Source organism: Panthera onca, chromosome C1 (genome assembly GCF_046562875.1).
Source record: "Panthera onca isolate mPanOnc1 chromosome C1, mPanOnc1 haplotype 2, whole genome shotgun sequence".
Lineage (NCBI taxonomy): Eukaryota > Metazoa > Chordata > Mammalia > Carnivora > Felidae > Panthera > Panthera onca.
Window position 1 is genome coordinate 205,942,531 of NC_138346.1, and position 16,483 is coordinate 205,959,013.

Genomic DNA, 16,483 nt, shown 5'->3' on the forward strand with positions numbered 1-16,483 from the left:
GCCCCAGCAGGGTCAGGGCCAAGGCAGGAAGCCACCAAGCCTGCAGTCCCGAGCCCTCCGTTCCATCCTCTGACCTGTGGACCAATCCCTTAACCTCGTGGGGTCTCAGCTTCCTCAGTTTTAGAAGAAGGGGTTTGCCTTTCGAGGAGCTGGGGGGCCTCCTGGCCTGGGTACGCTCTGATCTTGTGATTTCGCTTCGTCTTGTCCAGTACACGGCAGTTCCGGACCTCTACTTCGAGAATGCCATGCGGTTTTTCAACTTCTCCTGGAGGGTCACTGCTGACCAGCTCAGGAAAGCTCCCAACAGAGACCAGTGAGTCCCTGGGCCTTGCTGGGAGGAAGCAGCTCCCACAACACAGGGTGCTCTGGGCTGAGCTTGCCTTTGTCGCACACGCACCACGTGCCCACCGTGACTCTCCTAAGTGCCGTCTGAGGAGTGGGTACCACGGTTTTCCCACTTTTCAGATGCAGAGACCAGGGACCAAGGAAGTGTGCCCGGCCAGGAGCTGGGACTGGCCCAGGTCTGTGTGCCCCCGGTGCCCAGCCTGTTGGCAGAGTAGTGGCCTCTAGACTTGAGCGGGCCTGGCCTCACGTCCTGGTTCCACAGCTTCAGTGTTTAGAGCCTTTGCCTTGTTATCTGCAGATAAGATGGGAGGAGCCCATGGACAGTCAAGTGTGAGAACTTCGCAGGAGTGTCTGGCCCAGAGGAGGCCCTCGGTTAGGGAGGATTCCAGACGGGCCCCCAACAGCTGTGATTCCCAAACCTCACTGCATATCAGGACCCTCTGGGGAAGTTGTGTGTGTGTGTGTGTGTGTGTGTGTGTGTGTGTGTGTGTGTGTTTTCCTGAAGAAGGTGTTTTTTTTTTTTAATGTTTATTTGTGAGAGGGAGACTGCGCATACGCACGTGGGAGGGGCAGAGAGAGAGGGAGACAGAGGATTCCAAAGGGACTCTGCGCTGACAGCAGAGAGCCCGATATGGTATTCGAACTCACGAACCGTGAGATCATAACCTGAGCCGAAACCAAGAGTTGGACGTTCAACCCACTGAGCCACCCAGACGCCCCTCCTGGGGAAGTTTTTTTAAATACAGCTTTCGCCTGGACCTCAAACCTTCTTAAAATAATCTGGAATGAGCTCTGGCATCTGTCATTTTTTGAGCAGTCTCCTTGGGAAAATCTTCTGTTGTCAACGCAGCTCTAGTTCTCAAAATAAGCTCCCTCCACGCCGAAAACATTTTGCAGAATAAATCTTACCAAGGTGGAAGCAACTTCTCTTTGCCTCTGGTGCCCCCTCGTGGCCAACCGAGGTTTGAACATCTCTGTTTCCTCTGTCTCCAGACTATGGCCCAGATACTGCCACAAGGTTCCGAATTTATCTGAAGTCTTTAATTTAACTTAAAATTTATCATTTAAATTCTGCCTCCTGCCCGTTCATGTAACCATGTGTTTTTAAAAAATATGAATTTTCAATTTCCCAGTATCTTTCCATGGCCTCAGTTACCCACCAACACATCTCTGTGGCACTTACCTGGAGGAGACAGAGTGAACTGTCTAAGCTCCTGGAGAAAACGTCCTTCCTGTCTCACTCTGCTCCTTTTTTTTTTTAAGTTTATTTATTTTGAGAGAGAGAGAGAGAGCGTGAGCGCCTCAGTGGGGGAGGGCAGAGAGAGAGGGAGAGAGTGAATCCCAAGCCGACTCCACATTGTCAGCACAGAGCCTGATGCAGGACTCGAACTCACAAACCGTGAGATCATGACCTGAGCTGAAACCAAGAGTTGGACACAACCAACTGACTCAGGCACCCCAGCACTCCACTCCTTACTGAACTTCCCCCCGCAATACCAGAAAAATTGTCAAGTGGACAGCTGTTTCTACCAGTAGGTTCCCTTCTACATTCTTTGTTTTTAAATTTTTTTTTAGGTTTTATTTTTTTAACTAATTGTACACCCAACATAGGGCTTGAACTCACAACCCCGAGATCAAGAGTTGCACGCTCCACCCACTGAGCCAGCCAGGCACTCTGCCCCACTTCTACACTCTTGAAAAATTATTGGACCCCAAAGAGTCATTTTTGTATGGCGATTATATCAACTTATTATAAATGTTATTAAAAGGAACTATTTACTTACAAAATATTTAGTGAGAAAAAGGTATTATTTTACTTTTTGCCTATTTCTTTAATATCCGGCTAAATAGAAGACAGCTAGATTCTTTATCTGACGCTGTGTTCAATCTATTGCAATACCTTGTTTTGAAATATATAAAGAAAACCTAGCTTCATGCAGACACGAAATTGGGAAAGGCAGGAATGCTTTAGTAGTCTTTTCTTTCTTTTTATTTATTTATTTTTTTTTTAATTTTTTTTTTTTTAACGTTTATTTATTTTTGAGAGAGAGAGAGACAGAGCATGAACGGGGGAGGGTCAGAGAGAGGGAGACACAGAATCCGAAACAGGCTCCAGGCTCTGAGCTGTCAGCATAGAGCCTGACACGGGGCTCGAACTCACGGACCGCGAGATCGTGACCTGAGCCGAAGTCGGCCGCTTAACCGACTGAGCCACCCAGGCGCCCCAGTCTTTTCTGATACTTGTGCACACTCTTTGTCGATACTACACCAAAACTCAGCAAGTAATAATTTGTTAAAGGTTAATCGCACTGTGGAACCTGAACCCATAGTCATGAACTTTTCCTACTCTGTTACACTAAAACCCATCAGTCTGTCTTGCACTGTGAATGGATCTTGTAGCCAGCCCTAATTTGTAACATCACACATCGGTCATTTGGGAAACAACGGCCCCGCTGACTTTTACATACCTTCCCCCCAAATCCACATTTGTTCATATCACTGTTGACCTCCTGAGAAAAGTCTTTAAGTATTGGGAAGCTGTCAAGTTTGGAGGGACTGATACAAGTTCTTGTAATTTTACTAATTAAGTAATTAATTTTGCTTGAAACTTCAAAGTTTCTTTTTAATTTTTAAAAAATTCTGCGGTGCCTGGATGGCTCAATCGGTTAAGCATCTGACTTCGGATCAGGTCATGATCTCAACGGTTCATGAATTCAGGCCCCTCATCAGGCTCTGTGCTCATCGTGTGGAGCCTGCTTGGGATTCTCTCTCTCTCTCTCTCTCTCTCTCTCTGCCCCTCCCCAACTCACAATTTCTCTCTCTCTCAAAATAAATCAATAAACTTAATTTTTTTTTTTTTAGTTTTTTAGTTTTTATTTTTGTAAGTAAGCTCTATACCCAAGCTCTGTTTTTGTAAGTAAGCTCATAACCCATAGATCAAGAGTTGCATGCTGTGGGGGGCACCTGGGTGGCTCAGTCAGTTAAGCATCCGGCTTCAGCTCAGGTCATGATCTCACAGTTCGTGGGTTTGAGCCCTGCATCAGGCTCTGTGTGGACAGCTCAGAGCCTGGAGCCTGCTTTGAATACAGTGTCTCCCTCTCTCTCTCTGCCCCTTCCCTGCTTGCGCCCTCTCTCTCTCCCTCTCTGTCTCTCAAAAATAAGTAAATATTTAAAAAAAGAAAAAAAGATGTTCCTAAATGGGGCGTCTGCATGGCTCAGTTCAGTTAAGCCATTGACTCTTGATTTCAGCTCGGATCATGATCTCACAGTTCGTGAGTTCGAGCCCCCATTGGGCTCCGCATTCACAGTGTGGAGCCTGCTTGGAATTCTCAATCTCTCTCTCTCTCTCTCTCTCTCTCTCTCTCTCTCTCTCTCTGCCTCTCTGCCTCCCCACCCACCCAAAATAAGTAAATAAACTTGAAAGAAAGAAAGAGAGAGAGAGAGAGAGAGAGAGAGAGAGAGAAGGGAGCAAGGAAGAAAGAAAAATGTTCCCAAATGGAATGGGGTTTTTCTTCCTGGTGAGGAGCATGGTGACCACTGGAGCAGCTGGGCCCCTGTCTTGAGTCACACTTAGGCTCCAGCAGCTTTACCCACTGTTGCAAATGTCAACATGTCACAAAGGCAAGTAAACGATTTAACATTATCATGAAAATAGCTTTGACCTTGCAGACCCCCCCCCCAAGGGAATTGAGGGCCCCTCCCAGTGTCCACAGACCACACTTCGAGAGATGCTTTGCAGCAGTGGCCTTCCTTCCTTCCTTCCTTCCTTTTTTAATTTTAATGTTTGTTTTTGAGAGACAGACAGAGCATGAGCAGGGGAGAGGCAGAGAGAGAGGGAGACAGAATCCGAAGCAGGCTCCAGGCTCTGAGCTGTCAGCACAGAGCCCGACACAGGGCTTGAACTTACGGACTGTGAGATCATGACCCAAGCCGAAGTTGGATTCTTAACTGACTGAGCCACCCAGGCGCCCGTGGCCTGTCTCTCTTTGTAAGAGGCTCACTGTTCCTCCGTGTGTGTGACATCGGATTTCACCAATCCCTTGTCTGCAGACAGTTGGGGTTTTTCTGGCTTTTCCCTCCACAACAGTGATGCTAAGGATGTCCTTGTACTTGTGTGCACTTGGGGCCGGGGTTAAGGCTCCTGATGTCCTCCAGACCGGCTGACCCCACCTGTGTGTCCTTGCAGGTGGAGCATGACTCCGCCCATGGTCAACGCCTACTACTCGCCCACCAAGAATGAGATCGTGTTTCCTGCCGGCATCCTGCAGGCGCCATTCTACACCCGCTCCTCACCCAAGTAGGACGCTTGGGGTGCTCCCGTCCCGTCTCCTTCCCCTGCCCCTCAGTGGACGCCCGGCCCAGCCCTGTGGCCCACAGCCACACTGAGTGCTCTTTGTCCCAGTGGCCCGGGCAGCTTGGGACGTCCACTCCCCCCCCGCCCCCCACCCCGTGCTTCCCTCCAGGGGTCTCCAGGATCCAGAAGCCCTTCCACAGTGGGGATTTGGGGGCATGTCATGGAGTCAGGAGCCCCATCTAGGGGAATTCTCCTCCAATGGTATCTTAGAGCCATCATGGCCGGGGAGGTGGAGGGGTGAGGGCCCTGTCTCACACAGACAAGGTATGGGGCCCTGAGTTTGAATCCCAGGTCTGCTCTTTGCTCACTGCGTGGCCCGTGGACAATGTGATCAAGCCATTCCAAGTGGCTTGCTCATTCATAGATCGGTCATTAATGCCGAACGCTTTTGAGGGGACCAAAGAGGACAGTGCCGTTCTGTGGAGCATCACATACAGTGCTTGGCACCCACTGGGCACAGGCTGACCACAGCCCGCTTGCCCAGCCTCTCCGTGGCCTCAGGGGACTGGCTGGAAGTTCAAGCTGCGGCCATGTCCCTGCAGAGCGCCACAGGACCCTGCTGTTTCTCCAGACACAGGAAGCCGTGTCCCCTTGTGACGTCACCCTCACTCTTGTTTCCTCCCCTCCAGGGCCTTAAACTTTGGTGGCATTGGTGTTGTCGTGGGCCACGAGCTGACTCATGCTTTTGATGATCAAGGTACGACTCCCTGGGGCCCCCTTCAGACCGGGCACATTGACTCCTGGCCCCACTGCTTCTGCTTTGCTCTCGTCACTTCCAACAGTCTGGAGGCAGATGGATCTGGGTTCAGTCCTGGCCCTGCCTCCCGTCATCTGAATGAACTTTAACAAGTCCTGTCATTCTCCAGGCCTCCTCGTCCTTGTCTGTGAAGTGGGCATGGCAATTCCGACCTCATGGGGTGATTGTGGGGACTGTGTCAGACACAGGGGGTTCCTGGGAGGTGTCCCATACTCAGGAGTGGGTGTTAGTAGTCCTCAGGGAGCACAATTTCTCCTCCACTCCAGAGACTTCTCTGGCCCCACCGCCAGCAGAGGAGTTGAAGTCATTCACCTCCTCATCAGAAAATGTCCAGAATTCTCATTCCCTCCTGCCTTGGGGATTCCAAGGCCAAAAAGGAAGAGGCGGGACTTTAGAGGCCGGGGCCTGTCTGTGACCCCAGTGCTGCTGGCTCCATTTACCCCTTCCTGGGCTCAGGGAACAAGGCCCTTCGCCAGCCTTGACAATGACTCCCGCTCCGCTGAAATTGTGGACAAGCTGACCCTTGGCCTGCATCCCGTTCCTCCATTCTCTCACCCCCACCTGCCACCCAGCCCACCTGGCTCATCCTCCCAGCTCCTCTGGCCCCCAGACCGGCACCATCTCCCCACTGCTGGTGGGTAGCAGGGAGGTGGGCGGGTGGAGCCATTTCTCACTGGGAGGAGAGGCTCCGTTAGCAGCTACGCGTGCCAGCTCTGCCTCTCCTTCCCCTTGACCTGACGCTTCCTTCTGAACCCACAGGACGAGAGTACGACAAGGATGGGAACCTTCGGCCCTGGTGGAAGAACTCGTCCGTGGAGGCTTTCAAGCAGCAGACCGAGTGCATGGTGGGCCAGTACAGCAACTACAGTGTGAACGGGGAGCCAGTGAATGGCCGGCACACCCTCGGGGAGAACATCGCCGACAACGGGGGCCTCAAGGCGGCCTATCGGGTAAGAGCTCACCCCCCGCACATGCCCCGGCCCAAGTCTGGGTCTGTGCAGGTGTCTCCTCAGTAAAGGGTCATTAGAGACCAGCTTGGGCAGACTGTAGCCACTCCATGAGCTGTTTCCCCGTCTGCAAAATGGACGAGAACTGATGGAGAAGCTTGCGGAAGTCCCTAGCACAGAGCGTGGCACACAGAGGGCTTTCCAGCCTTGAGTCTGGCCCAACTAGGAGACATAGGAGAGGGCTTAGGTTGGACCTACCTGACAATCTTTTCAAGGAAAGCCACCACTAATTCACACAGCAGTGGACCCGGGAGGGAAGGGGAGGGGGGACACCGTCATGGAGCCAGTTCTGGGTTCAAGTCCTGGCTCTGGAGTAAGTCACTTAGCCTCCTCGAGTCCCAGTGTGCTTGACTGTGAACACCTACTCCCTACATCGCTGGCATGGCAGAACGTTGACACAGATAGGGGCATCTGGGTGGCTCAGTCGGTTAAGAGTCTGACTTCAGCTCAGGTCATGATCTCGCAGTTCCTGGGTTTGAGCCCCACGTCGGGCTCTGAGCTGACAGCTCGGAGTCTGAAGCCTGCTTCAGATTCTGTGTCTCCCTCTATCTCTGCCCCTCTCCTGCTTCGCTCTGTCTCTCTCTGTCTCTCAAAAGTGAATAAATGTTTAAAAAAATTTTTTAAAAAAAGAAAGTTGGGCACAGAGTGACACTCCGAAAGGTCAGCTGAGCTGGAAGAGAGAGAGAGCAGAGGCCACAAGAAGAGAAGGAGATGTCTGTCAAAAGAGCAATACAGAGCCTCCTTCTCACTGTGACAGTAAGAGCAGAAATAAATAAATGAGGTGCCATTTATTGAGGCCTTATTTTGTGCCAGACTCTGCTCAGTACCCCCACAACTTTACCATTGGGTATTACAGCCCCCATTTTGCAGGTGAGGAAACTGAGCCCAGAAACACTCAGTAACCTGCCTGAAGTCCAGGAGTCAGTGAAAATGTACTGAAAACCTTCTGCCCACCATGGGCTGCCTTAGGCACTGGAGATTTTGTGCCAAGACAGACAGGAATCATGCTCTCACAAAACTCACAATTTTGTGGGGCAGGGGAGGGGGAAGAAAGCCAATACACAAGTAAACAAATAAGATAATTTCAAGTACTGATAAGACGAAGAATATAAAATAGGGCAAGGTAGTGAAACATAAGGGGGGAGGGTGGTCAGGGTAGGCCTTCTGGAGGGGATGACATTGGAATTGAGACCTTGAATGACGAGGAAGGGGCAGGGAAAGCTGGAATAGAATAGTCCGTGCAAATGGACACAGCCCGGCATGGTCAAAGACAGGAAGACAGGCAGGGGTGGAGCGGAGGGAGGGGATGTTGGAGGAGTGATCGGGATCAGAGCTCACCAGGTCTGGGTCAATGGCTTCAGGAGCTTGGGTTTTGGGGTGCCTGGGTAGCTCAGTCGGTTAAGCGTCCGACTTCGGCTCAGGTCACGATCTCACGGTCCGTGAGTTCGAGCCCCGCGTCAGGCTCTGGGCTGATGGCTCAGAGCCTGGAGCCTGTTTCGGATTCTGTGTCTCCCTCTCTCTCTGACCCTCCCCCGTTCATGCTCTGTCTCTCTCTGTCTCAAAAATAAATAAATGTTAAAAAAAAAAAAATTAAAAAAAAAAAGGAGCTTGGGTTTTGTTCTGTACGATGGGAGCTGCTGCACGATTTTTAAAAAGAAGAATGACACGATCTAATTTATCCTTTAAAACAAGGGTCAGCAAACCTACACCCTGTGGGCCAAATCCAGCTTTCAGCCTGTTTTTGTAAATAAAAAATTTAGGGGGACACAGCCAGGCCCGTTCACTTCCACGTTGTCTGCAGCTGCTTTCACACTGACAACGCCAGAACTGAGTAGTTTCAACTAGACCCTTTGGCCTCCAAAACTGAAACTATTTACTTCACGGGAAAGTTTGCCAACCCCCACTTTATGAGGATGGCTTAAGATGCTGTGTCAGGAGGGGATTGGAATTGGACCAGCTCGAGGCAAGGAGTCTAGTTAGAAAGCTGTTGTGAGATTATCCGGCAAGAGAAGGGATAAAGCCATGGCAAGGGTAAGAAGTGGTCAGATTTGGATTGTTTGGATGATTGAAAGAGAAGCTCAGGGGGCCTGGCTCCCTCGGTCAGAAGAGTGTGTGACACTTGATCTCGGGGTTGTGAGTTCGAGCCCCACATTGAATGTAGAGATTACTTAACGATAAAATCTGGGGCGCCTGGCTCAGTCGGTTAAGCGTCCGACTTTAGCTCAGGTCATAATCTTGCAGTTCGTGAGTTTAAGCCCCGCATTGGACTCTGTGCTGACAGCTCAGAGCCTGGAGCCCGCTTTGGATTCTGTGTCTCCCTCTCTCTGCTCCTCCCCCCGCTCATGCTCTGTCTCTCTGTCTCTCTCTCAAGAATAAATACTAAAAAATTTTTTTAATAAAATCTTTTTAAATTATTTATTTATTTATTCTGAGAGAGAGAGAGGGAGAGAGAGCAGGGGAGGCACAGAAAGGGAGGGAGAGAGAAAGAATCCCAAGCAGGTTCCGTGCTGTCAGCACAGAGCCCGACGTGGGGCTCGATCCTACGAAATGTGAGATCATGACTTGAGCTGAAATCAAGAGTTGAATGCTCGACCAACTGAGCCACCCAGGTGCCCCCAAAATGAAATCTTTAAAAAAACAAAAGGAAGAAAGAAAAAAAGAGAAGCTCAAAGAACTCTGGGGCTGGAGTCTGAGTAACTAGACGGTTGGTGGTACCATTTACTGTGGTGGGAAGGCATATGTGCGTGCACGTGCGTGTGCGTGTGCATGGGCGTGTACAGCCTCTCATTCCGCTGTGCCATGTTAGCTCTGGGATGCATCGTGGAAATCCAGCTGAAGCAGTTGAATAAACAAGTCAGGGAAGAGGCTGGAGCTGGAAGGAGGCACTTGAGAGCTGTGGGCGTGTCGGTGGTATCTAAGCCGTAGGGTTGAACGCACTCCCCTTCAGGATGAGTGCGGGTGAAGATCACTCCTCTAGCCTGAGCTGAGGTCCAGACTCCGCAGTGTGAGTCCCCGCCCCAGCAGGGTAGAGCTTCCCGGGATCTCCCACACTGGCCCTCCATTGTCGCCCTGTTTGCTCCTGTGTCGAGGGAGCCACTGAGCTTTGTTTTCTCTGCTCCCAGGCCTACCAGAACTGGGTGGAGAAGAACGGGGCTGAGCAAACGTTGCCCACCCTGGGCCTCACCAACAACCAGCTCTTCTTCCTGGGCTTTGCACAGGTGAGTTTGTTAGAGGAAAAAAACGCCAAACTCAGGCACATTCTGCCATCTTGAAGCTCCAAGAGCTCTGAGAGCCAAAAGGCAAGTTCCCCTCAATTGATAACCTTCTAGTTCATTGGCCCGTCCATCGGGCATCCAGTTTGTAAGGTGAGCTTCCTGCCATTAGAGAAATCCAGTGAATGCCATTAAAAGGTCTCCAGTATCAGGTAGATGAGAGGACAGGTAAGTGCTAAGGGCCTCCTGGTTCAGGGATTCTAGAAGTTTCCTGAACTCAAAATGCCCCAGGATGTCCCTTGAGTTGGCATTAATGTATAGTCTTCTGTTGGTGCCCAGAGCCATAGTTTTTTGTTCTGCCCAGGAGGTGAGTGATGTGGACTCAGTTCAAGGTTTTCAGACTGGTTTTAGGGCAGAACCTTTTGTTCAGATGAAATCTAATGCAGAGGCCCAGGACAGACCCAGGTAACTGCAGTAGAGGATGCTGGGATGGGGGACATCCCAGCCCAGCGTCTCTTCCCCACATGCTCGGCAGCCCCAGCTGACTCCCGAGGCTCTCAGAACCAGGCGGGGGCCCATCCCCCTACTGCCGTGGACGGGGGCAGTCCGGCGGCCTCAGGGCCCCATAGTGACCCAGCTTCTCCTTTGTTGCCTCACAAAGGTCTGGTGCTCTGTCCGCACGCCCGAGAGCTCCCACGAAGGCCTCATCACCGATCCTCACAGCCCCTCCCGCTTCCGGGTCATTGGCTCCGTCTCCAACTCCAAGGAGTTCTCAGAACACTTCCACTGCCCCCCTGGCTCGCCCATGAACCCTCATCACAAGTGCGAAGTCTGGTGAGGGTGGGAGCACCTCGAGCCGAGACAGAGGATGAGCCCCCAGGTGGGGCCAACAAGGCCATCTCTCCATCCAGCGTCCAGGGCACCGCCCCGCCCCCCTGGCCACCCAGGGCCCCCCTACCCCGCACTGGAGGGTTTTCAGCCGGAACTGAGCCTACGATGTGGGTTCTCAACACAATCCGAGATTCGATCCCCTGTGAAGACCCTGGCATCCCAGGCACATGTGCGTCAACTCCGGTGGGCATTTGGGTATCAGGCTGGTTGCTCACCAGGCCTGGGCCCCACGCTGACAAGGGCAGTGGACGCAACCCCCCGCCCACATCCGGAGCCAGAAGCACCAGAAATGCCACTGTGTCAAATGCTTTAAAGATATATTTTTGGGGAAACTATTTTTTAAACATTGTGGAATACACTGGAAATGTTCAGGGAAATAATGAATTTAAAACACTTTTTTTTTTTTTAAGGAAAGGATTGGTATATTTATTATATTCTGTTTTTCTAAATAACCTGTGTATAAGGGAAGCCCCACTGATTTACCCCTCTCCTCCTCACTCGCCGTGAGGTCGCCTGAGGCAGCCATCCCCAGCCACTGAGCGCGTCCCCAAGTAGAGAGCTGCCCTTGGCATTTACAGTTTCAGCCTCTGTCACCTGGTTTTGCGGTCACAGGGTGTAGAGAGGAGAGGTGTGGAGGCCAGGAAGGGGCAGAGGCCAGCTCATGGGCACCGCCCCTCGCAGCTTGCCTGCCTCTGTCCCCAGAGTCCAACAGTGGGAACCCCAACTAGGACGGTCTGATCCCCAAAGTTGCAGCAGGGAATTGATGGCTGCAGCAGGATGAGGCCAGGTCATGGCCTTCAAACCCATCCTGGGGCACCCCGATGCCCTGGCCCGGACAGCAGAAGGCCTGTAAGACCTGGCCCTCCATCAGATCCTCTCTGCCATGCCGTAGATAGCCCCTCTCTGTCCCTCTTCTGGCCTCTGCATGTGTGTCCCAGGGTCTGGTTCCCTGTCTACAGCAGCCCTCCCAGCCTGGCCACTTCAGGGTCTGCCTTGCTGACCCGTTTCTGCAGAGGAAGGAGAAAAGAGAAGACCGCTCTCCTGTCCCACAGGGCCCAGATCCTCCCTCTGAGCTCCGTCCTGCACCCCTGGCCCGGGTTTGGCTCCAGGGACCACATGCAGCCCCGCCTGCCCGCCCTCCATCTCCAGTGCCTTATCTGAGGCTGCAGCCCAGGCTCTACCCCAAGGAGACAACCCCCTACCAGGTGCCCCTTTGCTTCCTCAGTGAAGCCTTCAAGTGTCCTGACTATAATGCAAGGCCATACCCCCTACTCCCAGTGCCCACAGAGCTGCCCCTCACGGCGCCCTGGGAGCTCTAGCCTACAGGGCAGTGGCACCAAGGTCAGGAATTTGAAGGACTCCTGAACTTGCCCTGAGCCCCATCCCACCCTCAGCCCCTTGGGTTGAATCAAGACGATACTTGTAACTAGAGGGACTCCTCATCTGGAGATGTTTTCAGCCAAGGCAGACTGAGGAAAAGGTTCCCCCAATGTGATCAGTCTAGCCTGTGGGGTCAGGGAACCAGGAGTGGCTTCCCTCCTTGAAACTGTGGTGCAGGCGCTCTCTCTGGGGGAAGCAGGCACCTGTGACTGAGGCCAGAGCAGCCAGTGCTCACCCTGGCTCTCCCTTCTCGGCAGCCCACGGCCTGGTCGTGCCCCATCACCTCACCCCGGAAGTTAGAATCCTCCCTGCCCGAGAGGACCAGCCAGATCAGCCTCGGCACTGAGGTGGGGTGGGGTCCAGATGAGGCCCCTGGTCCCCGCAAGCAGCAGTCCTGCTCGCTTTTCAGAGACGTAGGACAGGAGCCAGAGAAGGAGCTAGAGTTGGGGGCTTCCACACAGAGTTTGGATTTCCCAGCCCTAGTGCCCTCCAGGTACCTCCTCTACCCGCCTCGTCCTGCCTTCCCGCCTTCCCCGTGGGCGGTCACAGTCCTCAGGGGTGTCTGTCCTCACCTTGGGCTGGGACCTCCCAACCAGAAGCAAGTGTCCCAGAGCTGAGGGTCCAGCCAGAGGGAATGTAGACCACATTCATTTCTTCAGGGTGTCCTGGGAATAGGCAGGGGCCAAGGGGGAGGAGGGCTCAGGCCCAGCAGGGACAGAAGCAAAGGGATCACCCCCACTGTCCCTGCCGAGCTGAAAACAAGGCTGAGGTGGACAGCTGCCCCGTGAGAGACCCCTCCCCTGAGGCCCGGGAGCCATAGGTCTGGCTTCTCTGCGGCTACTTGGATATGGGGTTTGGGGCTGGGAATCTATTTTTTGTATTCTTACGTTTTGTGCTACTGTAGTTTCGGTGTGGCACTATTGTAACTGAAATAAACGACTTGTACCGAGCGCCATGTGACTGAGTGTGTGGCCTCCGAGGACAGTGCTTGGAGGCTATGGGAGGGCTCCTGGCCAGCACAGAGCTGCCCACCGTCGCATGTGCATGGGGGCCAGCTGCACCCCTCCCCAGAGCAGAGGACTTGGACCCTGACAAGTGCCAGAAGGTTACTCAGTGCCTGTGCCCATCTGGCCATCCTTCCTCCATCAATATGATCATGTGAGCACTCCCTGCTAGTGACAATGATGCATGTCCCCACTGTGCCCAAGGGGCATCCTAGAAAAATTGAATTTTCTGTTATCTTGGAGCAAAGGGTGTCGGCAGTGGGTTTCCAGGCCTCAGATGCTTGGCAGGGCAGACAGTAGATGAAATCAGAGAAGTTCAAGGAAAAGTGTCTGACATATACTCATGCCTCCTCCTGAGTTTTGCATACATTCTTCCTTCTCCCTAGAATGTTCTCTGACTTCTCTGCCTGATACACTCCTACTCATCCTTCAATGCCCAGCTCAGCATAACTTCTTCTAGGAAGCCCTTCCTGACCTCCAGTCCAGATCAGGTAGGATCACACGGGCTTCACTCTCCTACCAGAATGTATTAGTGCCAGGGCCTGCCATAACAGAGTACCACAAACTTGGTGGCTTATTGCAACAAAAATTTATTGTCTCACACTTCTGGAGGCTAGAGTGCAAGATCAAGGGGTCAACAAAGTTGATCCTTCTGAAGAATGGGAGGAAGAATCTGTTCCAGGCCTCTTGCCTAGCTTCTGGCAATCTGCTGGCCATCTTTGGCACTCCTTGGCTTATAAAAGCATCACCAATCTCTGCCTTCATCTTTAGATGGTGTTCTCCCTGTGTGCACATCTGGTATGTGTCTGAATCTCCCCCCCCTTTTCATAAGGACACCAGTCGTATTAGATCAGGGCCCACCCTGATAACCTCATTTTAACTAATTACATCTGCAGTGATCCTAGAAGATCATATTCTGAGGAACTGAGGGTTACAACTTCAACATACGAATTTGAGGGGACACAACTCAACTCATAACACAGAGGTTCCAATTCTCTAGGCTGTGAAGGTGTCTGTACCATCTCCAGCAGCCCAGTGCCTGACACAGACCAGGGATGGAGTAGGGCTCAGTGACTGTTGGGTAAGTATGTGGGTGAGTGGATTGATGGGTGCACAGGTAGATGATGGATGGATGGATGGATGGATGGATGGATGGATGGATGGTTGGAGGAATGGGTGGGTGGATGGATGGATAGGAGAATGGATGGATGGATGGGTGGGTAGGGGAATGGGTGATGGATGGATGGGTAGGTAGATGTATGGGTGGGTAGGTGGATGGATGGATAAGTGGATGGATGGATGGATGGATGGGAGAATGGGTGGGTGGATGAGTGGGTGGATGGTTGGGAAATGGGTGATGGATGGATGCATAGATAGGTATATGGATGGGTGGGTAGGTGGATGGATGGATGGATGGATGGATGGATGGATAAGTGGATGAATGGAAGAATGGCTGAACGGACAAATAGTCATAAGTAATATATCATTAAGTGAGCCATCCCACAACACACTAATGCCAGAGAAAACAAGCCCAGTGGGCTGGGGTGACCAGGGAAAACTTGCTGGAGAGCAGAGACTTCAGCTGAGCCTTCAATTCTGAAGGGGGAGAATTGGTGCTCGTACTCTGAACTGGACAGAGTGATGACCTGAGCAAGCACCTATTCAAGGGGCAAAACCCCTCAACCTGCCTTGCTTTAAAAGGAATAAGTCATTTGTCTTAGACTCTATTTCTCTAGCTGTAAAATGGACATTTTTCTCTGCCTTCTCTTTGTTGTGACCCACAAATACTGGGGAGATGTGCGGATGCTTGAGAGACAGTGATACACTTTGAACCCCTCACAACATTCACACTAGGTGTGTGCCTGCCCCACGCGTACATGAGCTTATACATAACCCAGTGTCTCTCATCTGGACAGCTCAGCCTTATCCCCTCCAACTGTCTTCAGGAGAGCAACCTATTTAAAGATCACATCACTCCCCTTCACTGCATTTACTTGCCCTAGGACCTGGGCTCTGCCCAAATTGCCCCCGCCAGAGCTCCCCCTTGCCACCTTGAGCCTCCTTTCTGCACCTTCAATAGTCCCTGTCCTTCCCTGCCTGTCCCTCAGATTAGAATGTCCTCCATACACCCTTGCCAATGAATGAATGAACATATGCGTTTTTTCTTAAAGCTTCCACATGTGTGCCTACTGCGAATCAAGCCGTGTGCCGTGTCCTTGCACATCCTCTCCTTGAATGCTTACAGCGATTTCCTAAGACAGGTGCTTTAGCACCCAGATCACAGGGGAATGGGGGCAGAGCTGAGTTCTGAACTCAGGCTGCTGGCAAGGAGCTGCCTGGGAAAATATGAGAGGTTCCTAAGGAATAATGATGGCCTGGGGACCACACACACGCACACACACATGCACACACACTGAGGTGCCAAAGAGAGATGCCATTTTTCCCTGCAGTGGGCTGTCTTCCTGCTCCTCCCCTTTTCCCAATGACCCAGTGAACAGGCCCTTCCCTCTCTCCCCTCTGAGCCCTGGGGCCCCTGGCTCCTCCCCTTCCTTCCTTGTAGCAGCTGGTCTTACCCCTCAGCTCAGTGCAAGCCCCCACCCCCAAGCAGGAATTAAAACCCCAGCCTGACCCTACAGGGGTTTATCCTACAGTTGAAAAGATGAAAATACTTGCCAGATGCCACTAGAAAGCAAGTTGAAACCATGGGACTTCTAGCAGTGAGTAATTGTGTGAGCAAAGAGGTTCAGCAGGGGCCCTCTGGGAGGGCTGAAGAACTGCAGAAGGGAGGTAATGAGGGAGCATAAGGCAAGCTGAGGGCAAAGTACAGGCTAACAACACCCCTCCCCCCAAGGTGAGATATGTGTGATATTCCTCAGACACTCCTGGCTGCCCCAGAACAGGGGAAAGGAAAGAAAGCAGATGGTTGACTGATAGAGATCACAGTCCTGCAGGACAGGAGTCTCCTTCAGTTTACAGATAGCTTAGTAAACTGCAAGAAGAAGGCAATCTTATCCATAACCTATTCTCCAGAAATCTATAGACGCCATTTCTTGGAGGCCTAATATCACCCTCATCAAGATGGAAGGGGGTTTAGGTGCTTGCCATGGTGATATGGGAAACAAAGGCAAATGAAAAATTAAATTCCCTTACTGCCTACAGCCCACTGAAGAGTCCTGAAACAGGCAGAGTGACCTCCCTCTAGGAGCTCAGTTGCCTCGATGATGACACCTTGCTAGGGGCAAAAGGGAATCTTGGCTTAACATTATCCTGCCCCAGGATTCTGTGAGCATCCCTGAACACATAAAAATTCCTTTGCAAACTTCCTTTATCTTTAGCCCCCAAGTATACGTTGGCAATTATACTCTAAGCATATGGCCCCTGATATATATCTGAAGGGTCTCATGACTGAGGTTTTACTAAACAGTAATAAATGACGTTTTCCTAACAACAGCTAGCCCCTCAAGGTCCTGGAAACCTTGCTTCCAAAATTCCTTAGAGACTTACGCTGTCCTTAAACCCCTCCCAACCTGAAG

At 51.8% G+C, this 16,483-nt stretch overlaps 1 protein-coding gene across 4 annotated transcripts in view; it reads left to right on the plus strand.

Annotated features, from left to right (window-relative positions):
• Positions 1–12,896, plus strand: part of ECE1 (endothelin converting enzyme 1) — a 113,299-nt gene extending 100,403 nt beyond the window's left edge. For all 4 annotated transcript variants that reach the window (XM_060626013.3, XM_060626014.3, XM_078452244.2 and 1 more), the window contains 6 exons: positions 210–313; positions 4,532–4,642; positions 5,329–5,396; positions 6,216–6,406; positions 9,586–9,681; positions 10,337–12,896. In XM_060626013.3, the coding sequence (XP_060481996.1) occupies positions 210–313; positions 4,532–4,642; positions 5,329–5,396; positions 6,216–6,406; positions 9,586–9,681; positions 10,337–10,513 (747 nt within the window). In that variant the 3' untranslated portion in view covers positions 10,514–12,896. The remainder of the gene's footprint in view (positions 1–209; positions 314–4,531; positions 4,643–5,328; positions 5,397–6,215; positions 6,407–9,585; positions 9,682–10,336) is intronic.
• The last annotated feature ends 3,587 nt before the right edge of the window (positions 12,897–16,483 follow it).